The following is a 24,438-nucleotide window of genomic DNA, read 5'->3' as shown; positions in this document are numbered from 1 at the left end:
TGCTTCCAAAACTGTCAAAAAAAAAAATCCGCGTGGGTGAATTTGGGGTGATAATGTCTATTTATGTAGAGTCGTGACCTTTCCAAGCTCCTGTGGGCTGGTGTTGTCGGAGCAGAGCCTCTACAGCTTGGGAAGCTCAGCGTGAAAAAGAAAGGGAAAAACCAAAGAAAAAGACCAAACCGGCATTCCGGCTCCTCCTGACCGCCGGTCTGACCGCGGCCATCGCAGCGTCCGGCAGCGGGGTGGGCAGCAGCCGCGGGCCAGTGGGCAGCGCGGGCGAGCGGAGCATCGCTGACCCTGCGCCAGAGCAAAGCCCCCTCCAGGTACAGCACCGCTTCTCTGGTTATCCTTGCGGATTTCTGAGGATTTTTGGGAGCACTGCTTGAAATCGCTAAATCCACCAAACCCGCATTTCTAGTTCTGATTTTTAGGGGCGGCAGTGCAGGAGTCGTATGATTGTGCTCTGCGTTTCAAAGGAGCAATATTGCACTTTGCAATCACCGAAGCTTAAAAACAAAATGGCCCGGTAACACAATTCAGTTTTTAAAAAGCAAATTTAAAACTGCCATCTCTAGAGGTGGGCGAGGGGCACGCTCCTGCGGCTGCTCTCGCGGAGGCAGCGGGGAAAAACCTGAAGCAGGAGGAATGCACGGGGTTTGTAGCTGGGTTTAAGGAAACAAACATTCAGAATAAGTATTTCTGTGCGCTCCGGGCACAAGACTCGTAACTCTGCTCTAGGAGTTTGGGGACAGCCGCCCCGGCGGCGTGGGCTGGTGTAATGGTGGCAAAATGTGACACGCAGCCCTGAGCGTGGCCTGTCCTCTTTGCATCTTCCCCGCTGCGCAGCTCGCGAGCGGCACGTGGCAGGGCGAGCAAATTGCCCGGGAGGGACCGAACGTGCTCCCTGCTCTCTCTTGCGGCCTGAAACGGCGCCCGTTTGCTCCGAGTATCGAGAGTGCGAGGAGGCAGCGCTGCCAGCACGGCTGTCCTCGTCCTGCGGGCTGGATCTTGTTCGGAACAGGTGAGGTTCCCCCACGTGTCCCTGCGCGGGCTGGACCAAAGGCCTGGCTGGGAAAAGGAAGATGCTCCCGCCGCTTTACCCCAGCTCAGTTCTATTTACGAGAGCGAGCAGCACAGCTGCCGGCCCTCAAAGCCGTCAGGCCCTGCCGTCCCCGAGGGAACTCGTCCTGCCTGGAAGTACGGAGGATCGTCGCTGATCAGATGAAATCCACGCGGGGTTTCTCATCATCGCCGGCTCGTTGCAGTTGTTTGCGCTCTTTTCCCGTGATGCACGCCCTTACCAGCGACACTGAAAATGAAAAGCGTGTTTTCCCCCCAGCTCCCAGCCCGTGCGCCCCGGGAACGCCCCGGCTGCCTTCGCTGGTCAGTGCTGAGCCTCCGCACACGCGCTGTCACATGGCCAAATGTGCAGCTCAAATGCAAATACACTTAGATATATTGCATTAATCTCTGCAATATCTTGCCATTAATGGGAATGAAATTATATTTAGAAATCTTATTTATTAGGCCACTTGAAGGCATGACATAAAATACATTACAGTAAATGAATTCTCTTTAGTCTCATTTTTAGGATTTTACTAATGAAATTCTGATTTTAGACTGTTAAACCTGGGCACCTCAAATCCATTAAAATCACAGGCAGGAGAGACATTTGAGGCACAAACATTGCTATATTAATGAGCTACATTAACTGATGGAGCCATGTTATTTCACCCAGATGAGAACTGGCTCATGTATTACAATTATTTTTAGTCTGTAGCACCTGGGAACCCCGTTAGGCACTTCCCAAACAATTTACTTGCTGGGTCAAATCTTCCTTTTTATTCTTCGTTAATGTGCTTAACCCCGCCTCTGGCCAGCTCGACGGGCAGGAGGGTTCTTGGAAGTAGAAGGGACTCTGCAAGAACAGGAGAGCTTCGTGGTCCGCAGCCGGAGAGGTCAAAGCCAGCGTTGTTCAAGCGGTTTCGGGCAGGAGGTTTATTTGGTAACTCGCTTCGTGGGTTACACAAGGTAAGTAAACAAATCACAAACAGAAACCGATGCTGTCTCAAACTCAGTTCATTTAAGATGGAACAACAGATAGCGAAGAAAAACGGGTTACAATATCGGGCTTGGATTTTCAAAGTCACCTGAAGGCAGCTGAAGTTGCCCCTGAAGGAGGAGCCCAGCTCCTTGCAGCTCAGGAAGCCTCTTAAGAGCACCAAGAGGTCCCGGGCACATTTCTTTAATTACTGTACCCTTGAAAACTCTGCATTCCCAGGCTGAGCTTTGTTTTGTCGGTGCAATTGAGGAAGTTTATCAGTTTGTGCCATTTTTCTTTTTTTTTTTCTTCTTCCCCCCCGCCCCCTAAGCTTTGATCTCTTGTGCCAGGAAGCACAAACGATCCGTTCCTGTCCTTCTGCAGATGCTGCCAGCTGACATCAAAGGGAACAGCCTGCAAAGGAGCCTTGGACTGAAAATGAGCCAACTGCGAGTCTCCCGTGCCTCCCCCCGTCCCGCGGCCTCCGGCGAGCACCCAGGTAGGCAGAGAGATGCACTTCAGAGCCCGCCCATCCCCGTGGCATTCCCTCATTCAGGAGAAGGGACTGTAAGAAACACAGGTGGAGCTCTTGTTTCGTACTGAAATCGGGGTCTCGCAGCACCCAGACTGCAGTGTCGGCCAGCCGCCGCGATCCCCGCGCAGGCGTCAGCCATCGCAGCCCCACCAGCTTCACGCAGCCAAAACCTGGGGACATTTAAACCCAGGGAAACCAAGATACTAAAAATGCCTACTTTCTAATGCAAACTGTACAAATCTTACAAGAAGGAAGAAAATAATCTGAAGAAAAAATAAACTTCCACAAACCAGGGGAGGAATAAACAGCCAGGACCCCTCTGCGTGCTGGACAGCCAGGACACCCCAGAGAGGCGTGCGGCAGGCACCGGGGTACCGGTAGCCGAGTGTCTTTGTCCTCATGGCAGCACAACTACATGAGCGGAGACATTTTTACCAATACCTCGGAACTTCACAGGACAAATCTGAGAGTAGGACTGTGTCCCTCCCCCGGTCTCACCGTGTGCCTGGCGCAGCAGGGCCCGGGCTGGGGGTGCGGGTGGCAGCCCCCGGCAGCGCGGCGCGGGCAGACCGCAGGGTGCTCGGAGCTGGCCGTGCCCGGCCGGGGCTCAGAGGGGTTTTACGCTCAGCGCAGGGCTCGGTGCTCTGCGGGGGGCTGCCAAGGGCTCTTCAGTGAGCACGAGACTCCTGTCAGTTTTTTGCAGTGATTCATAGCTATTTCCCAAAACAGTTTTCAGTTCCTAGGCTGTGAATTTACTCTAAGCCTAAACGTGGCTCCTCGCAGGCCTGCAGCGCACACAACATAAACCTGCCACGCACGCAAACTCTGAGGTTTCGGGAGTTGTGCCTGTGGCAGCAAGGTGCCAGCTGCGTGCACACGAATAACAAGACTCCAATTGTACATCAGCTGCAAAAGCAAACTAACCTTGTCTTAAATAGCCTATAAAATCCAGAGGCTTTCGGGGTTTATAGAGTCCTGCAACTAAGACAGCCTTTTCCCAACATCCCAAGTTGGCACTGTGTTTAGTTAAAAAGCAAGATGTAAGTCACTCCATGCAGTACAAGAAGGACACTGCCACGTCGGGCATGGCCTGGCTGTTGCACCGCTCCTCCCACGCAGGAGCGGGCTGGCTGCACAGCTCACAGCTCGCACACAGCACAGCCAGATGCTTTCTTTATCAATGAATTGCATTTCCGTGGAGGTTATTCAAGTTATTTGCTGAGTTCACACTGTTTCATTACAAAATGTATCGGTGAAGGCCAAGGTTGGGTCCCCACTCTCATGATGGATGTGCTGTAGCCGTGCAGCACCGAGGATGACAGCACTGGGGTGCTCTACAGCTTGTTTTACTCTTTTCCTAGGATTTGAGCCACCTTGGTCACTGCCAGGGACCGCGGCTGGGTTCCTTGCTGCCATACACGGGGCTGCGCCAAGTCCCAGTTTGCATTTTGAGTTGTCAGAGTTATTTAAAACAAAACAAAAATCCAAACGATTAAGCTGTCAACCAGAAAAAAAGCCATCAGCTCTTTTCCAGAATTCTTTTTTCCTACACAGCCCTTGTACCGTGTACTTGCATCCTGCTTAAACTGGGACTTTTTGTTTCGTAGCTTATCATTATGCAAGGCGCCTCGTGGAAGCCAGTCCTCCTCCCCGTCGGGAGCGCGGCCGCAGCGGAGGGGACACGAAGCCCGCCCCGGCGATGCTGGCTGGCCTGCCGGCGCCGCGCCAGCCCCGCAGCCTCTCAGAAGACGGAGTCGTCGAGGGCGCTGCAGTAGAGATCTTCAGCGAAGCTGCCGAGCTCGGTCTCCGTCTCGCTGGTGCAGGTACGTGCTCTCTGGAAAGCAAACACCGCCTTTAGTGCCGAGCTGGGAGGTAAACTCGGGTTATCAACTAAACTGCACTGATTAAGAGAGAGGAGTCACAACGTACCGTTTTAAGCCTGCGTGGAATATTTGTTATGAAACAAATCCAAAGCCCTCGCTTAACAACGTTTTGCAAAACACTGTGTTTCAAGTTGGTGCGTTTAAAGAGGGATTCACCCAAAACGTTTCGTGAGGTAAGAGCCAAGAAAGAGCATTGGGTTCAACAGAAGAATTTCGCCAGAAAGTTCACGTTCCCGCTGAAGTTCTCAGCGGGCGGCCCATCGCTCTGTCCCTCGGGCCAGCAGCCCCCTGCACCCACAAACTTCCCATTTGGTGCTTTGCACGACACAGTTGACCACGGTGGCCCACCAGACAGCCCTCTGTGGCCAAGGACAAAGAGCCCCGGGAGGAGCTGGAGGGCGTGTTACGAGGCACGTGAGTTGTTCTGAATAAACAGCAGTGAAGCCCACTCGTGGGGCCAGATCCCGACTCCTCGGTACCGAGCAGAGTTGTGCAAGCAAGCGTGCAGGGACGGGGTGACTCGCAGAAGGACGCAGAAGCAGTAGCTCAGCGGCTGGGCAGCCCGCGGGGGCGGCGGGAGGCAGAGCTGCTCCTCCGGGCCACGCTGCCACCGCTGCTCCGGGCTTTCGTCACCTCGCCCCGCTGTTTACGCTACAAATTTAGGAACTGAGTGCCTCCAGCAAACAGCTGCTGGGGGTTTTGCTTTCCCCGGTGATCTCAGCAGAGGCACCAGGGCCGTGTCCTCACGTCTCCCTGCCGGTGCCACCACCCTTGCGGCCGCGGTGCCAGCAGAAAGCCTCCAGCCGGAATCGCCAACCCGCACCGAGCTCACTTTAAGTAAAGAGACGACTGAATACAAGGCAGTGCTGCTTTTGATAATGTGAAACAGCCTTTGCAAGCTCACATTTTCTAGCTGCAGTGTTAATATTTGCTATTTCTCATATTCTTATTTGTGATACCCTAAGTCGTGTTATTTTACATCAGTGGCTTTAATTAAAAACAAACATTATACGATAATCTTTTAAGCCTGTTTCCTTGACCAGACCATAGAATAAGAACAATACCCAAAAAACCAAACCCCTATTCTAAGGGGACAAATTAAAATCAAGTTACTGAGCAGCACTTCCCTTGAGCAGACAATGAGGAGTTTTATCTTATCTGTAAGGCAAATGCATTTATCAGGAAGTAACAGCAAACATAATAAGGCTTAAGACCAGCTTAACAGTAGGACCGAAACATTTCCCATTGTTAGGTTTCACAAAATAAATCGGCTCTCCAGGAGTCAGCCTCCAGCCCCTGCCAAGGCAGAGCTATCTGCCCGGCTGTGCTCGGTGGAAGAAGCAACTGCATTTCCGTACAAAAGGCAGAGCCACAGGTACGGCACCGCGTGCCTGAAATTCGATGTGTATTAGAAAAGCACTCGACGATAGCACTTAATCCTTTTGTTCGCTTTTAGCCCTCCCCAAAACACTTCGTCTACAAACAACCCAGATCCAGAGCTGCTGCAGACTGGGACTTGTCCTCGGCAGAGGAGGTGGCCACACAGCCAGGTGAGAACCGTCCACAGCAGTAACGATTGCAAAAACAGCCTCACAAATTGCTAAATTCGATGGCTAACTCGATGTTATACTCATAGTCAGGGCTGTGCGTATCATTACGTTAACTGCACCCACGAATTTCCCATTTGGCATGTTTTGCACAACATATTTGACAATGTAGTCCACATTTAATATGGACATCAGAAATTCTAAGAGGTCAAAAGGCTTTAACTGAGCAGTAACAAGCTATATGCTCACAGCTTTACAGGGAAAGAGCAGCACACAAACACAAGCGTTCCTTCTCGACAAAAAAAAAAAAGAAAAGAGTGACTAAAATATTATTTTACCTCGTAGTCATTTGGGAAGGGATCTCTGAATTTGTTGCTGGGTGTTGGAATTGGTGGAAACAGTTTACTCCATACGTGGTTTCTGCAAAAAACAGTAATGGAGGGATGTGAAAGAATTGCTTTTTCTGACGGATGACGTATCCAACAAGCAGCACGTGTTTAGCCCCGCGAGAAGGCATGTCTCCTCGCACCGCCAGCCCTCCTGCCCCCCGCCCACTCAGTCAGCGGCATCTGGCAGCGGCAGCAGGTTCAAAAGGGGTCAAAGCAATGGATAATGGTCCACCAGTGGACGCCCCGAGGACTGGGCAGGTGTGCCGTTCCTCGCAGGACACTTCTGGGCCCGGGGGACATGCGGGTGACAAAGAGGAGGTGGGCTGATGCTCTCCCCCATCAGCCTCTCCCATCGCAGCCGCAGCAGAGAGCTGGGCTAGGAGGTCCGATCCAACAGGGCACTGCTGTGGCTTTTAACGGCCAGCAACAGGCCTGTCTTGGAGAGAAATCAATTGCTCTGATCTGTCTGTTCACGCTCATGTTCTTCCCAAGGGCTGCGTTGTCATGTACCTTGTTTGGATAGTCAAGACAGGCTGCTTCTTGCTCAGACTTTGGTTTCTGGACGTAATCTGTCCACGTCTCGTGGTAGGAGAGCAACTGCAAATAATTGTGTGCCAAGGGAACGGGGAGGAGGCAAGGAACGGGACCAGAGATGGCTGACAGTAAACGGTTCTGCTTAGCGGTGTAATAACTCATCCTGCTAACACCCTTTGAGATACTCCTTCCCTGCCTGACGCTCTTTAGTCTGGCTCAAGCATACAGGCGTATGTATTTTTGTGATAGCAAGTGCTGCAGAGTGAGCTTTTTCTTGTCTTTGATATATCCCAGAGTACAGACTTCACATTTCAATCACCAAAACGCATTCACTATCTCTACCCCTGGATAGCACGATGTCCAACTAGGGCCAGATTTTAATGGGAACTTGGCCCGAGTGAAGATTATAGGATTTAGCCCAGAATTAGTATCTGATGCCTGTTCTGTGGAGCAAGACTGACATCCATGAAGCAGAGACGTGGCCAAGGTGTGGGGCCCTGCTGGGACCAAGGGCAGATCTGCTCCTCTGCCCCGTTTATTTTGTGACAATTCTCCTGGCTGATGTCTGGTTAGTTCAGGGCTTATGTTCTTATGACTATTCTTCTTCCAAAAGCTTTCTGAGTTCTGTCAAGTTTTCTTTTATCCTATTATTCCTCCTCACCAGGGAGGTGAGGAGGAATAATATTTTCTGACTATCAGTTTGGAGCTAAACCTTCCTGGCTGAGCTGCTGCTGCCTTGAAGGAGACACTGATGCTTAACTAATTATTAGGCGAAGGGAAGGGCCACGCCACTGCTCACACGACAGACCTGATGCTATGGGATATCTCCCCCTGGCTGCACATGGAGGAGGGTTTGTGACGGAAGCGTACAGCCAGAAGTGGGAATGTGGGGAGGAAAAGCAGGGTGTGAGTGAATTTTTAGGAGACGTTTGCATCCCCTTTGTTGAAATGCTGAACGCAGTCCAACCAGCGCTGGCTGCAGAGGACAAGTCAGCCACCACCAGCAGAGTGGGACAGTAAGGTGGCTGCTGGTGTAACTCAGGAGTGGGACCAGGATGAGTGCCAATATTAACACTCCAGCGCCTGGCATCATCTCTACTCTTCCCAGCTTTCCTGCTAAGGGTTAGGACTTTGTGACCATAGCCAGGTTAGCTTTGCAAGTGCTGTTGTCTTCACGGCTTCTGCACTCCGTCGGGTCTCCCAAGCCTTTCAGGAGGAAGGCCCTGGAGGCCACGTGATTTCACCTGCATCTTATTTCAGCTCTGAGTGTGGTTTCGATTCATGCTATTGCTGTGCAGTGTAACCAACAAGATCTGGTTTTGTCTGGAATTGGCGTGTTTCTAGTTGTGCTGTTTGTCAATAAAAGATTTTGATGGAGCCATATCAAAATTGTTTATTCAGTCAGCAAAAAGCATAAGTTACACGTTGCTTCTGGAATAGAAACCCTTAAGGAGGGGTGCACAAACGCCCAACAGAAATGAGGCAGAAGCACACTTGTGCTCGTGGGGGCTGCTTGCCCCTCAGGTGCAAGAGTCTTTGCAGTGAGGCGCTGGTGGGGTGGTGACAGTGGTACCCTCAGAATGGTCCTGTTCCTTTTTGCAGGACACTGAAAAGTTGGAGTTATGTGGTTACATATCTTGTCACAAAAAATGTTCCAGATGTCTCTGCTTGTCTCTACACGGGTTAGAGCACAGCCCTTTCCATTAGCACTACGTGGACCTTCAGGCTTTGGAAACACCCCACGGGACCCTCGTGCCTTAACTCAGCATTTCAGGGCCTCCAGTTACTGTGCCATGTCTGTCTTTCTGAAATTTGCCACTTTTCCCACAGGCTGTGACATGAAAAGGCCAAAGATAAATAAAGAGAAATAAGTAGGCGAACAAGTTCTTCTTTTCCCTCTTCTGACCGCTATGATAAGATTGATAAAATATTTGTTTTCACAGTATGTTAGATTCTGTGTCTTGCCTCCGCAGAGATTCCCTGTGACATTTTCCAAACGACTTCCCTGTAGCGGGAGGCTGGTGACTGCTGGTCGTGGACCGGCGTGGGGTGCAGGAGAGGGAGGGGTACCTGGTGGAGGTCGGGATGACCACACTGATTCCAGGGTATGGAGGGCTACTGACTGTCCTCAAGTCAATTAAGTGGAGAGCAGCTGGGAGCAAGTTATTAACTACATCCTCCTGTGGGCTCACCTCCAGGAGAAAATGTTATTCTGAGGTACAGCCTAAGGAAGTACAGAAGATGCTCATTCATGAAGACAGAGGGCAAACTAGGAAAACATTCAATTGTGCTTTTTATCAGGACAGTAACCCATCAGCTACTGCAAGTCAGTGAAGGGAAAAGACTATCCAAACAGTCCCAAAGGGCTACTTTGCCTTGCAGCATTTCTCCCAAACGGTGGGCTGTATTTCTGATGCCTGCAATCACCAGGAAGCACACAGAAAAATTTATAGAACTCTGCTATAATGAAATTCCTTATAATGGCTTCAAATCGTATGAAATTTGAAATTATTCTGTGGCTAGAATTGCATGGTACACTTCATGAATTTTCAACAGCAGTAAAAACTGAGAGTACTAATGAAACTGTGATCTAGGGAACCTGTACTATTTTTCCTTTTTTAATATCAGCAGATACAACAAATGAGCAGGCTAAGCACTGCGTTTCATCTTCTTACATTTCCCACCTCCTCCCAGGGCAGGCTGGAGGATTAGAGAAGTGGCAAGGACACTGAGCAAGAAGCAGCTTGGGAAGGGTGGAGTAAAGCTAGCAACTTCATGAAATTCAGTGCAGCAGGCAGATAACGTTTTAATCACTTTGGCAAAGATGGAATGTAATGAGCCTTTCGGTGCTAGGGAATTATATACTAGCCAGGCAGAGAGAAACTCCTAGAGAAGTAACCAATGTAGCATCAAGCAGCTGAACCTGGAAAAGCTAGCTTAAATTTGCCTAATGTATTAAAGTTCATAAAATGCATTAGTACAGCATCTTCAAGCTGGTCCTTGAGTAGAAGTCTTCCCCTGTACCTATTTCTCCCCCTATATCTGTTTCAGGATCTCCGCAGGGGGGTAACTGCATAATATCCAAATACTTGCAGAACTCCACAGGAAAACATGGAGCAGTGTTGGAACTAACTGGTGCTGGTGTTTTGCTGTCCCAAAGAGAGAGAAGAGAGCTGATGAAGATGATGCTGGAGCAGTGGAGGACCTACAGCTACTCAGACAGGTCAATCCATAAAAGAATCAGTGATGTGAGTAAGAGCGGTCTGGGGATTTCCACCAATACATCAAGGCTGCATAGTTGGGAACAAGTGCCTATGAAGCACAACATCAATAAACTCTCTGGGGAGTTAATCTATCTTGTTCCAAAAAGGACTGCTTATTGAGACCTGCTATGCTAATTAAATTGACTTAAGAACAGGTTATCATAGACACCAGACACTTTAGGGAGAGTTAATAACAGTTATTCTAATGTAACATTCCTGTAGACAAGACCTTTATTTGATAAAGGAAATGTGGTATGGAAAGGAAAATAGCCAAGGACACATCAGGATGACCAATAAATTAAAAGGCATTAAAGAAATTAATAAGAAATTAGCAGAGTCGAGGGCTGCACTTACATTACTGGGAGCGGTGTTTATTGTGGACTGATAATTGCTGCTTGAGGCATGTTTCAGAGGAGAAACTTGTAATTATATTGATTCTTTAAGTCATCACTTATGATTTGACTAGTCACAGCTAGAGAAATCCGAAGTGTATCTGGGTTTCTTCACAGCATGTTTTGGGAAGTTTGGCTATATGTTTTTACTACATGGCATCCATAGCCTCTGTAGTAATAAAAAATAAACTAAACAACTAGTTCAGAAACTCAAAGCAAACAATAGTTCAATGCACTTGCTCCTGTTAAGAGGTCAAGAGGAGCAGCAAGCACAAAAGCACTGAATTTTTACCTCTTCAGAGCATCTACCACACTCCTTTGATGTCAACTGAAATTCAGACTACGTGCCCAGGGCCCAGTATAGCGTGTATGTCTGCAGGCTGAACTAGACAAGACTGAGAAAATATTGGTCTGTACATTTTAGCCATGAAAGATGCTCTCAGCAGTTTTCACCAAGGTTAAAGACGGAGTCCTCCTGGGGAAATCATTGACCCAACCAGATCCATTTAAGTGAAGAAACAAGATAAGGAATGGATTTTTAACAAATTCGTCTCACTCAGTATATGGTTTTGTTGTTTAAGATTAAATTGAACAACCCTCTTACCCCACCAATTTTGCTGAATGTTATTGTTGATAATTAATGAGGCTGATTATTACTTTTCAGTACTTTTGCTTTGTATAATTATGCTTGAACACCAAACTCAGTGCCCTTTCTTAAAATTAAGCAAAGCTTGTAACATCCCCACACACCTGTTGAACACCTAGTCCTTGTACTGTAATTAAAAAGAAGACGATGATACTCACATTTTGCATATTATAGCAACAAGCAGGAATGCGCAGTACGTGAACACACAAAGGCCAGCAAGAATCCAGGCTATGGGATTCTCCAGTTTGTTTTGCCCTGAATTTCAAGAAAAAAATAGAAATTAAATATATTCTTTTTGTGCAGATTGTTTTAAACAAACTTTTACAAAAGATTTCATCAGCTGTTTTATGTGATTATATTCAGATCACAAATTAATATGCAGACAATGAAGACCTGGTATCTAGAATTAGAAACGAAACACAGAGCTTCCAGAACAATTTCCATGAAACTGACTTTTTAATTTCAACAATAAATTTCCTTCATTTCTCGTGAAGGAGAGAACAAGCCGAGAAGCATGAGGAGGCAGGCCCACCAGAAGGACGATACGGTCCGTTAGCTGCCGTCCCGAGACACGCAATGCCATGCAGCGAGCACACGACTGGTACTCAGCAAAGACTGTTTTGCTGATAATCTCAGGCACAAATTGTTTGTTTTCCATTAAACCATTCTTCATTTCTGTTAATTCTTTCTAGCCAGGAACTGGATTTCTCTGGCTTCATAAACTGGCCTGTAAAAAAGACATCGAAACCCCCCATTTTTCTCGTGAGCTGATTGCTGATACATTTCCTCAGGAAGAATTTCTCTACTGCTCTGCCTGTGAGCAGACACAGGTATTTCTATCAAGGTCAATGCTTCTGTTTTGAAAAGGCATTGCTCAGTGACCACGACCACTATTTTGTGCCACATTATGCCATATAACAAAAACATTTACATTGAACTGCGTTTTCAAAAGGCTGCCGAGTCCGTGTGTGCTTACGATAACTACCTGTCCTATGCATCAAGGTGTCAGCACTGCCATTACCAGGTAATTGAAAGGACATAAATCGGCCAGCAGCGGGAGCCTTGGGTTTATTGGTGCTGGAGATAAAACAATATTCCATTGTGGCCAGATTTGTTTCTGAGAAATGAGGAGCTGAGCCTGCTGCCTCCGCCGACGGCTGTGGTTGCACGGCAGTCCCTGACGCCATGAGCAGGCCCGTGTGATCCGTCCTGCCCCTCCAGACCACCACAGTCAACCTTGCAATTACAAACAGGTTAGGATGGTTTATTTTGTCTTCAGGGTTACCACTTTGCTTTCAAGAAAATAAGATTTAGGATGTAACTATCAATGAGTTATGCTTCGTGTAAGTGTTGAGGATGACTGGGGCAGCAAACTGTGGAAAACAGTTAAGTCCCATAAACTAATTTTAAGCCTCCCAGCGTGACAGCTGGGAAGAATCTCCGTTTTCCAAACCGAAAATGGAAGGGTCCCAAGTCTCTTCCACCTTATGTCGGTGTGCAACGGCCTTAAAAAGGTATGATCAGGCAACACTAAGTCTCACTGCAACTCGGAGTAAGGTGTGGGAGAAGCAGCAATTGCAGAGGCTGCGCTGTGGCTGTGGGGACCTGCCCGGGGCTCTCCTCCTCGGGTTCTCTCCGAGACGTGCCCGGAGGTACCAGCCCAGCCCCGCGCACCACCGTCAGCCAGCCCCGTCAGAGGTGTCCACATATGCGTGAAGCGGAGGGAACAGATGAAACTCCTCGGAGCCACAGAGCAAGTTAGCAGCAACGCTGATCACTGGCTGAAGGACTGCTGAAACCCAGCGACTTACGCAGTAACCTGTATTGTGTCAATGAACTGCAACAAGCCTCTAAAAACCCCTTTTCATAAGAAAAACTGAAGTAATTGGACCTATCTCTGGATATCTTTGAGATTTCAGTAAATTTTTATGGAAGACTTTCTTTTTTTTACCGTCAGAACGAATTTTCCATATTTGATACGTGCAGTGCGTGCGTAGCGGCGTGCGTAACGGCGATGTTTCCAGGTTCCTCAGTCGCTGTCACGCCGCGCAGCAGAGACAGCTCCAAAAGTGCTCCGGCTGTCATAGAGGGGCCCTCAAATCTTTCAGCCTTGCTGGGAAAGCAGAATCGGGACAGCACAAATGCGCTTTGAGGTGCTTCTCAGCCCCAAACTTGACCCGTGGATCTTTTAAACTGTGAACCCTGGCAGTGGCTGCTCACACGTACCCACAGCTTCACAGATTTGATTCGTATCGGGCTGCTGTGCGCAGTTAGTGAGGGTGTCCAGCCCACTCGGCTGCGCTAATGATTTTTTATCTAGCTTTGTTTGACTGCAATGCTTCTAAACAACCTTTTAGAGACAACTGGTATCAAGGTGCAGTTTTACAAGGCTCGCTTTGGCAGCGTATGGCTGCATTTCACAGGGTTTGATCACCACAGCCCAAGGAAAGAAACCAGAATTGTGTCGGAGGATTGCTGCTACGGGACGGGCAGTCCAGGCCAGTGTTTTTCTCAGGGTATGAGCTCAGAAGAGGTCTACTGGTCTTAAAGTTGGTCTCATCCAAATAGTTCCCAGATAGGTGCATGAGGCTAATAAGCAGGCCTAGTCTTCTTAATTAATGAGATGTTTGGTCAGCCTGCTCCAGGTGAGTGGTCGGGTTGCTGAGCCTCTCTTCCCAAGGGCTTGTCAGCGCCATGGAGCCCGGTGGGAAGGTCAAGGGGATGTGTCAAGAGTAAGGCAGCAGAACACCAGCACATTTAATCGCATTCACTAGCAAATAGATATAAGAGGGAAAAGTGCAGTAAACAGGAGAGTGTTAGGGAGTTGTGTTTTTTTTTAGTGAAAACCAGGAAGTTAAGAAACTCAAAAGATAAGAGCAAAGGAGGATGTCTAAGAAGAAACAGTCGATAACGTGCCATGATAAGGAAACTGTTATTTCCAGAAAAACATGTTCAGCAAGCAGGAAATACAGAACTAAGCGGGGCAAATTATCATGTTCCAAAGACACAAAAACCATGCTCTTTCCCCGCCCCCCCCCAACATTTAAGAGTTCAGATACCTCCAGTAAAGTAATAGTTGACACGATCACTCATATTAACTTCCAGCATGAACACCACAATGCATGCCAGGGAAACATATGTAAAAACTAAAGAAGTAATGCACCTAAAAGGCCTTACCTAGAACTTAGGCCTTAAGCTAGTTTAAAGCAATCTCGGAAAACATAAACATGTAAAAGCAAAACACTGTCTAAAAAACGCCTCCATATGTCCAAAAGTTTGCGTGGGAGATTTTTTTATTTTTATTTTTAATGGAACGCAGATTTAACTCCCCTTGGCATTAACAAGTCAGTTTCTTTCTTCAAATACCTATTTTCCTTCTATGAAAATTACTTGGTGTAATGCTCATGATTAGGCAGCATTTGCTTTCCAGCAATGTAGTAATATACACTATAAGACAGAAGCATGTCATTCTTACCAACATAAATAATTTCACTCCAGTCACTCCAAAATCCTCTCGTACAACATATGTGATGATTAGCTCTTATTTGTACAGAATACCTGTTGGTAACGTCAATCCATAATCTGAAGTCGTTTGAGGATATTTTCAATATCTGTTAGGAAAACAATATTGTACTGTTATAGATTACTTAGGACAAAACAATTGAGAAAACAAACTTTAATCATGTTTATCTTTTTATTTTTTTAAAACTCCTTTACTAGATTAACAGTGAGCATCTGGCCTTGCTTTTGAAGTAAGATCTCTATTTTTATAGGTGCAATTTCTCTCATAATACACCAATATTTCAGGGCAAATTCTTGAAAGATGCCTCATTTTTGCGTTCTTCCTTAATACACTTAGTGCCGAATTTTCAGAATTGTCCATCCTCCTACTGTTCTGAACCGAGATGCATAAAACTGAGTAACTCCAGTTTTTGTCTTTCTGCTTTCCTAGGTCTCTTGGGGATAGTTTGTTGCAGGCATAAATGACGTCCAGAAAAAGAGGAAAAATATGAGAACTGATGAAACTTTGGCTTTGCTGAACCCTAGTCACAAATGGGACACAAGTTTTACCAAAAGTCCATAGTTTCAAAAATGTACTAATAGTAGGTTTTATTTTAAATGTTTTAAAATTTGTAACATATCCATGAATATGAAGACTTTTTTACCAGGTTGCAAAAAGGCAAATTCTAGCTATGTAGGACAGTCAGCTCAGGGACAGGAATGCTATGTAATACTTGGGCATCAGAGAAGCAATTACCTGCTTGTTACCTGACTTCAAGTTGAAGAGGTACAATTCGTATTCAAAACATTCTTTAGGGAAAGGAGAAATTGGCTTCTCCCATGTGGCCAGGAGATCATTTTGCTCTAAGAATACAGTGACATTTCTGGGAACATTCACTTTCTCTACAAAAAGAAAACTGTACTGGTAAGTTATTTATAGAGCAAAGTTTAGATACTAACAATTGGAGCGCTTCACAATCTGATAGTGTTTCCAAGTAGGACCTATAATCCTTGAATTTATTTCACATTTTGGACAGAAAACATAGGGATTTAGGAGGAATAACTATACTGGAGGAAGTAGTTAAGAAAAAACAGTTCTAAAAATCCACTTAGAGGTTTTGGAAAACCAGATTAGTGGGGGGGGGGGAGGTGGAACAGAATTTATTAAATTAATTTTCAGAAAAGCATTAAAATAATGATAGAACAGTTAGAAAAGTTTATTTTCAGGAAAAAAAAAACAGATTTAACCAGGAAAGTTACTGAAAATTGGAACGAATTCAAACGAATGGATCAGCAGCTATTGTGGGGAAGATTTCTAAGACGAAAGTATGTCAACTGTTTTATCTTAGTGAAGCCATGAAAAAAGCAAATGTTATCTGTTTACAAAAAAGTGAAAGGCATGGAACTAATGAAAGAAAAGAAATTATTTGAGTGGATGAAAGATCAAGACAGTCATGGCTGATACTACCTTTTATTTGACAGTCTAATGCCTTTCTTTAAAAGGACATGGTTATCTTGAACATCATACGTCTTTTTCCTTTTAAAGAAAGGCTGTAAAGTAAAAGGTAGTAAAACTGTACTTGAAGGTTTATTGACTAAATCAATTGAAAACTAATATTGGAAATAATGCTTTCACTATCAGAATAAGTAATTGTATTTTCTAGCTTTTTATTTTTGTCATTCTATAATTTAAAATCAAAATTAGTTAAAACCATCCATTTCTGTCTTACAACCCCTCCCAATTTCATTAAGATGTCTATGCAAAACCAGCACATACTTTCACCTGCATCAAGAACTATTCAATCCAATAATATTCTCTCACAAATCTTTTGACAATCCTGCTAGACATTTTTAATTTTTTTTTTTTTAATTTATTTCTACTCACCAATGGCATTTTGGTTAAATAACTGCTGAAAAGGTTTGATTACAGCATACTGGCTAGACCCATTAATGTGTATTACAATGAGTTTGTCGACTTCTTCAGGATCAATATGAGTCACTGAAAATCTGCACTCAGTATTCCTGTTCCACTTGTCTTTGATATAATCTTGACATTCTTCAGTGTACGTCTCATACCTAAATTAAAATACTTGTGAGACATGATGCTCTTGAAGAAATCCATTGCTGACTAAAATGGGAGAAAACACCAACCTGTAGAATAGAAAGTACTCGGTATCTTCTGGTGCCCCTTGGCCAGGAAGCCAAGTGCAATGGAGGGAAACAGTGCTAGAAATGGTGATGCGAGTAACACAGGACAAATTAGTGACAGATGTCTCTGGAGCACCTAGAGAGTCAAGGAATTATACAGCAGAAAGAAAAATCTTATTACAAAAGTCAGAAGAAATTCATGTTGCTAAAACATTTTGATTACAGTCTTTGGTCCATTATATCTATGGCTATTGTATCCAATTCTCTTCCTTATCACACAGGTCTATCAGTTACGGATGCATGAAGAGTCCCAAACAGTGTAAGTAAAGCTGTACCACACAACACCATTACATATTTCAGGTACACCTTGCAATTCAAGGCAACATGAGCTTTTAATATCCTAGAGTGTATGAAAATAGGTTATCTTAGCCTTAGCAAGGAATTTTTAGAAAATTTTATACGGCTTATCCAAGTTGTACACCTCCAGATTGTACTCCAGGCTCCACAGCAGTAGAGAAAGTCCTGGACTAAATCATTTTGTAAGATCACTGTAGCAGTATTTTTCAAGTATTAAACGTGTCACCTTTTGATGTCTAGTCCACAGACCAGGGCGGAACACAAAATTCAGACCTCCCTTGCATTTCTTCTTACCTGGCGGAGGCGGGAGTTTTTTCTTCACCCAGTCACTTCTCATCTGAAGGTCATTATGGAGAAGTAACGTCCGAATGTGTGCGGAGAAACCGTTGTGAAGTGCAGCTGTTCGGATACTGTGAGTCTTCTTTGTATCATACTTGAAATTAAAAAAAACAACAAATAAGCATCACATGTGATGAAAGCCGAGTTAAGGGACCTGCAAAGACTGCAAAGCTAGAGAGTACAAATAATCCACACAAGAAGTGTGTAAGGTTTCTCATTTAAGACAGCAGGACCCTTATCTTACCAAAATTTTGTCTATAGCATACAGCTGTGATGAAACATGATCTGACATTTTAATGATACCCTGGCATTAATGTGAATTAAGTGAGCTGACTTGAACGGGGAGCAATGTCACTTAAAACCAGTATCCAGCTTCCCTCAAGACGAACGCCGCAGAGGCTGCCAATTCCCAGGCTTACCCTTGTCCCAGCAGAGCTGTAGCCATAAGCATAGCTGAAAGGGATCTCTCCAGTGCTCAGAGTGTATGTTTATGATGTAAGAGAGTAAGTGATCCAGTATGCCAATCATTCAAGGACGTATCACGCCTACTGCACCCTGGTTTGGTGCAATATGTTTAACTCAACAGGAATTTAACCTTCTTAGGATACTGGACTTATTTTTTATCTTACCTCTTCAGGCACAGGGCTTAGGATTTTCACATCATATCTAATAGTGTAGTTTTTTTGTTCTTGATTAGGGTTTGGTTTCCAGTGTAAAAGTACTTGTGCTAATGCAGAGACTGTAAGGGTGAAGTTAACAGGTGGGAAAACCTGAACTGTAAGGGAGAAAACAAAAATATTCACAACATAGTAATCCAGTGAATTATTTAGAGCAATAGCTGTTTACAAGCAATGAGCAATACAAGCAAATAATTTTATTTCAATATTATATTCTCTCAACAGCTTCTTACAAAATGTTTCTAATATTTGAAAAATATCTTTAAATAACAACCAAAACTTCATCAAATAAGAGTTTACTTAAAACTTAGCTTAAAAAACGTATTTTCACAACAGTTTCAACTTGAAAATCACAATGATATATTACATTTGGCTTGTTAATTAGGTTCAGGTTTTTCAACTTGATCCTCATAGCCACATAGACACTGGGCATCTGTACTGAAACGGGGCTGATCAAGTGATCAACCGTACGAACAATTCTCACCCATATAAGCTTGCAGAAGAGCATAACGTGGGGGCTTTCTAAGAGAAGGCTGACAGCCACAAGAAGTTACATGTGAGAGAAGAAACAAAATGATGAACAGAGGAATTAAGCGCAAATGGAAGAAAACGTAGAAGGATGGGAATGATAATTTAAAACGACAGGGCAAGAGGGATTCCTGGAGCTCATATGGAAATGAGGAAGATCTCATGCTGGGGGAAAATGTTAGTATATAAATAGCAAGGCAATGAAATAATCAATCTACTCCCCTCCATTTCTAGAGTTCTTCAGAGCCTGTCCTCCTTTAATTACCATCTCCGAGGCAGTTGAGGGACGTCAGTCCCCACTTCTCTTCTCCCATGATTTCAACCTTTGATGCCCACTAGTTCAATTTTTAAGCATGCACCTTGCATTAGGAAAACTGCTAATGTTCCTTGTTGAGATGCCCACGAAAAATGTCACCATTAAGGTTGTTGATACACCAGGATTATGCCAGTGATGCTTTGTGTCATCATAACTGCAGTTTTGCTCCTGGAAGTAAAATTGCTAGCTGGAATAATGCCTTTGCTCTGGCTGGATTAAATTGTTGAATAAACCAGGCCAGGAACTACTATCCAGCCCAGAGGGCAAGTGGCACGGTACAGCTTGCGTCTACATGCCTCAGGGTTCCTCCCTCTCAAAGCAGAACAGGCACTGGCTGGGAGCAATCTAACCGAGACAGGGTTAACTGTCCCAGGAAGCGTGTTAACACAGCACGGTCATCGGTGGTCCTGTACTCATGGCATGCCATGGGCTGTTTTATTCACGTGTAGAATAGCGCATTCACCAACACGTAGAGGGGCCTTGGTCACCCACTGGTGCTAAAGCTACACACTGGTAGAAAGAAAATGCCTTACCTCCTGCAGCTTGAGGTACGTTTGGCTGAACCAAGTTCATTGTCCAAAGGAGGATCAGAAAAACTCTCATCATGCTGGCCATAATCTTTAGATGGTAAATGAGAACGGTCATATATCAGCATATGTGCCTTGTCACCATTTTACAGAGGCTGATACCTAAAAATAAACACAATCCCAAGTGTTAAGCATACAAACCATGAAGCATGGTATATCCACATGATCAACGGATGAAACTGCCACCTTGCAGGGGACAGACTCTTCTCCTTTCCTTGCAGGAAAACGCATCTTGTCATAGCTAAATTTAATATAAGTACCACCAACCACATTTCATTTTGCTCCCTTTGCTTTTGCCAGCCCTCTTTGCAAAAGCTACTGGTTTCAAACACTGTCACGTGTGGGTGTTCAGAGCAGCAGTCACAGACTTGGAGCATCTCTCCACGGAGAAGAGTGAGTCGGGTGCAGGTATATTGGCTTTCAGTAGAGTCCCATTTTCTCCAAGAAAGAAATAACCATATTTTTAGCTGCCACTATATAGAAAATGGCTACTTACTGGAATTTACTTTCCAGTTTCTATTTCAATAAAGCTCACTAACGAAACAGTCTCAGTGCTCACCTCAAGGCTAATTCTCCAGTGTTAATTATTGGGTGTAAGAGAAACTATTTTGTTTGTTTCTAATTTAAATGAACGACTATTTTTAATGCTTAAAACCAGCATGTTCTTATGCTTCCTACAGATTGTTTCATGAAGTACTGGGAGAAAAAAAATTTGTGTGTAATCATTCATGTATAACCTAATATAAACAACATGGAAATACAGAACAGCAGCTTTCCAAAATGTTCTCGCCGAAGAGAAATACGGCCTCCCAGCCCAATCACACTACTTCCCTGGGGCACTACAGCAATTGCTTGTATGGAAAACATAATATTTTCAGATGGTAATGAGCAGAGAAAGCATCTTTAACCCATCAGTTCTCCCTGAACCTCCAATAAATAACCCAGGGACTGCAAGCACTCCAATTGATCACAGCTGGAGTACTTCTGCTGTACAGTAACTATTTTTCAAAATGGTGTATGAATGCTGAGTTCATTAAAATGACACATAATCTACAATGCAGTGTGTTTCTTAATGTCCAAATCCACTCATTATCTATATTCATATTTTGTATGTATCTACTATTCTGCTAGCCAAAATGTGCATGAGGCTAATTGAACCTCTGGAGTTTGCTAACAGATTATTCCTGGGGAGTCAGGGTTTGCTTTTACTTATGTTGGGTTACTGAAAGACATTTTGGTCAGACATTTTGGTTCTTCCAAAATGTATGTGAATCACAAACAATCAGGTAATTATTATTCACACCGTACTATGCCCACACCATGCCTCCAAGACTATTTCCTATCGCATTACCATTCATGAAAAGTCTGTTGTTTTGGATTTTCTTACTTGAATACTATACAGACCTCTGCTACACAAGATTATGTATTCTCGAGGGCATTATGTGGACTGAACACAAGTTTACAATGGCACCTGATCTCTGACCACCTCTGCCACACCTATACTGCTTTATCTGATAAAAACTAATTAAAAGAACTGCTAGAACATGACATACATTTCCAATATGCTTTTGTACAAGTTAGTGGCAGCAGGCTTTCTTTCCTGCTTCGAAAAACATCGTATAGCTCATTTACCTGATGAGACTATTAAATACACTAATAACTTCTTTTCTCTGTTCAAAAGTAAGAAATTCTCAACTTCAAGTCCCTAAAAATAAAAAACAGCTTCTGATTTTCATGCTAGCAATAACCCCAGTACAACTCTGGCAAGAACGCAACTCTGAACTGTGCAGATGTGTGTGCATGTGCTTTTATGCATGCATGCACATCTGCATTCCTACCTGTCTATTAACATTACCCACCACGGTCACTGCAGCTCTCCCACCGATGACCTATAACCAAAACCAGCAGCTAAGAAGCAGTTTCAAGCAGATTAAGCTCTTGTAATGTAAACCAGGTACCTCAGTGAGAAAGACACAAGAACCCACCGAAGGGCATTCCGCTCGCATAGGAGAGAGACGGAGGGACAGGTTGTGCTTCCCCAGCTGCAGTCAAAGCCTTAATCAAATAAGACATCAGGTACAACTACAAGACTTTGGGAAAGAAGCTTCATTAGTTCCGCTCCTAAAAGAATTCACTTTAAAAAAAAAAAAGCAATCACTTCACTACATTATTAAAAAAAAAAATCTTCAGAAAGCCTCATGTTTTAAAACTGCTTAGGATTCACTTCTACTAACTTGAGTAATGTCAGTACGTTGGTTTCAGGACCACTCTGGCATTTAGCACGACTAAAAAAGCTGGCTCTCTCTTGGGTTTGGCTACCTATGGATTTTTTAAAAAAACCCACAAACCCGCTTTTTTAAAGCAGGTTTGGCTACCTATGGATTTTTTTCCTTTGTCCTCAAAAAATAAGGATTCTGATTCTTCCTGGGCACATTCTTTACCCTATACTTTTGAAAAGATGCTAAAGATGAACCTTTTAAAGGTACTTTTGCTGTCTAAAAGCATGCATGTATTAGACACAGATCTAACATTTGCTGAGCAGCAGTTTACTGATTTGTAACTGGATATAAAATGTTACTGTAATGCAGATTAGTTTTCAATTATTATCCCTGTTTTTCTTATCAGTTTATCTTTTCCTGCCTTGTTTTCAAAAATGCTATTTTTCTTTTTCTTGCTATCAGACTAAGACTGAAAATACAGCTTTTGGAAGAGGCATCTCCATAACTGTGTAAGACCACAACCTGTAAGAACACCTTGCAGCCTGGGATTCCCTGTGTGTTTCACGTGAGAAATTACTGAAAAGAGAATCAGAATAAGTGTATTCAAGTAAAGATGTCAACTAGAAATCTACAAGAGGATTACACTCCTCTCAAAAATGGATATAGTAAGTTCCCAGGACAAATAAAAGCCTTGATTATATTATGTTTTGATAATATATGGTAAAAAGTAATAAGCAGAAGGTAAAGGATAGATTCCCTTCATAAAGGGCATACTCCTTCTTAAAGGACAGTAGAAATCCAAACCATAGAAAACAGCCTCTAAAAGGTAATGATTTTCTTACTTATAGCTGACGTGTCCCACTACCTCACAGCCAACTGGTCAGAAGCAGATTCCAGATGCATTTTCCAGTGTAAGGCAAAGCTGAATTTGAGAAGCGAGACCTTTGCAGTCTTCAAACAAAGCACAGGAAGACAAAAACAAATCGCAACAGATATCCCAAGAGGTTACCTGTGGAGTCTCAAAAGTTCTGTGAAGAGTCTGCTCCATTTGTTCAAACGTCCTCTGGGTCATCTCCCTGTGGGTTTCTTTTGTAACTGCTGTCTTTCAAGTACAAATGTGATAGGTACTTCAGAAATGATGGCAGATGATAAGTTAGACAAGCATGCATTGAAAAAGGGAACTACAGATTTAACCACAGGATGCAAGGCTTCATCCAAGCACACAGTTTAGCCCAGAAATGGTTTTACTTTATTTATTGAGGGTTAATTATATACCATAGTCTGATAATTCTCTAATAACTTTGCAAAAGCGGGAATGTTTGCAAGAGCGGGAATGTTTAATGACTCACTGCAAAGAAAAAACCTATAGCCAGCTACCTACGGACCACTGCTGATATCCCAAGTTGCTCTTCCCCCAGAAAATCAAATCCAAATGTTGCTGGAAAACTGTGTAGGTTCTGTCCAATGGTTTTATACCATCTTGTCCATGCTCCTGCCATACAGCCATGTGGATGTCAATGGTATTTTGAGAAGTTACCCATACCAGAGCAAGACCAGCTTCCTAACCTCGTGCTGAGAGCTTTGAGCTGCGGTCCATAGGGTTGGATAACAGGCTCACAAACAGGACAAGCAGCAGAAACCAACCCAAGGGCCTAGAGAAGACCCTGCAGAAAGTGGGGCTATATGTAATGGAGTTATAGGAAGGACGAGAAGGCGGCTAATGACTGACTTACATTTATTAACAGCCTGGATTGCAAGTACAGAGAAGCCTATTAAATGTGCAGATGACACAAGCTGGGAAAGGTGAGTGCTTTGGAGGCTAAGACTAAAATTAAGAAAGTTCTTGACAAATTGGTGGAAATTGGGTGCAGTTCAATATGGACAAGCTCTCAACTGCAGTTAGGCATTATCAACTGTAAATTACTAGCTATAAATAATCAATAATCAACTGATCAGGTATCTGTTCCACAGAAAAGGATCTGGGGTTTTGGAACATCATAAACTGAAGAGGAATAAACAATGTCACACACTTGTGAAAAAGGCACCCCAGGCTCGCTAAAAGCGAGTGTCCTCTGCAAGACACATGCAGCAATCCTTCCGCTCCACGCAGCGCTGATAAAGCCTCCACTCACGTGCGCTGTGTCCCGCTCAGATACTGCACTTACGAAAGCCGTGGAGCAGATGCAGAGAAGCCAGTACACAGCAACGGATACTACCAGAGCCTAGAAAGTACCAGTAAGGAAACAAGTTAAGGGAAGACTTGTGCAGAAATGTACCACGGTAATGCTTTCACGTGCTCTCCAGGTCCTTTGGGCTGGGACTAGAAGACGACAAGTAAAATTCAGGTTAGATATCAGAGAAAGCTTTCAGTGTTAGGAAGAGGGAGGCAGTGGAGCAGGCGCCCGAGGACTGAAAGAAACTCTGTCACTGGGCATCTATAGACAAACATCAACCAGGAATGACAGTTGTAATCAAATCCTGCCATCAGGCGGAGATAAATTAGGTGACCTCCTAAGGTCTGGCCAGCCCGTATGTC

General features: G+C 44.4%; 1 protein-coding gene across 3 annotated transcripts; it reads right to left on the bottom strand.

Moving 5' to 3' along the window:
• Positions 1-1,583: 1,583 nt before the first annotated feature.
• IL5RA (interleukin 5 receptor subunit alpha) lies at positions 1,584-23,014 on the bottom strand. Of its 3 annotated transcripts, XM_075158601.1 has the most exons (11): positions 22,912-23,014; positions 19,630-19,785; positions 18,205-18,350; positions 17,531-17,669; positions 16,883-17,015; positions 16,617-16,807; positions 15,489-15,634; positions 14,706-14,841; positions 11,389-11,485; positions 6,345-6,426; positions 1,584-4,410 (listed from the first exon to the last, which is right to left on the bottom strand). In XM_075158601.1, the coding sequence occupies exons 2-11, from the start codon at positions 19,739-19,741 to the stop codon at positions 4,318-4,320; spliced, it is 1,275 nt and encodes a 424-aa protein (XP_075014702.1). In that variant the 5' UTR covers positions 19,742-19,785; positions 22,912-23,014; the 3' UTR covers positions 1,584-4,317. The 3 variants fall into 3 exon arrangements, with proteins under 3 accessions (XP_075014702.1, XP_075014705.1, XP_075014704.1); XM_075158604.1 differs by lacking the exons at positions 1,584-4,410; positions 6,345-6,426 and adding an exon at positions 8,305-8,535; XM_075158603.1 differs by lacking the exons at positions 1,584-4,410; positions 6,345-6,426 and adding an exon at positions 8,312-8,760.
• Between the last annotated feature and the right edge of the window lie 1,424 nt (positions 23,015-24,438).

This window comes from Calonectris borealis, chromosome 10 (assembly GCF_964195595.1).
Source record: "Calonectris borealis chromosome 10, bCalBor7.hap1.2, whole genome shotgun sequence".
Lineage (NCBI taxonomy): Eukaryota > Metazoa > Chordata > Aves > Procellariiformes > Procellariidae > Calonectris > Calonectris borealis.
This window is presented reverse-complemented; position numbering and strand designations above follow the sequence as displayed.

What these genes read in the sequence shown, in the direction of transcription:
- IL5RA (XM_075158601.1), bottom strand. Translation starts at nt 19,741, where the DNA reads ATGACCGTTCTCATTTACCATCTAAAGATTATGGCCAGCATGATGAGA. An exon ending in CGTACCTCAAGCTGCAGGAG is followed by an intron (nt 18,351 to 19,629) that starts GTAAGGCATTTT and finishes TCTCCCTTACAG; the next exon opens with TTCAGGTTTTCCCACCTGTT. An exon ending in GAGTGAAATTATTTATGTTG is followed by an intron (nt 11,486 to 14,705) that starts GTAAGAATGACA and finishes CTTGAAATTCAG; the next exon opens with GGCAAAACAAACTGGAGAAT.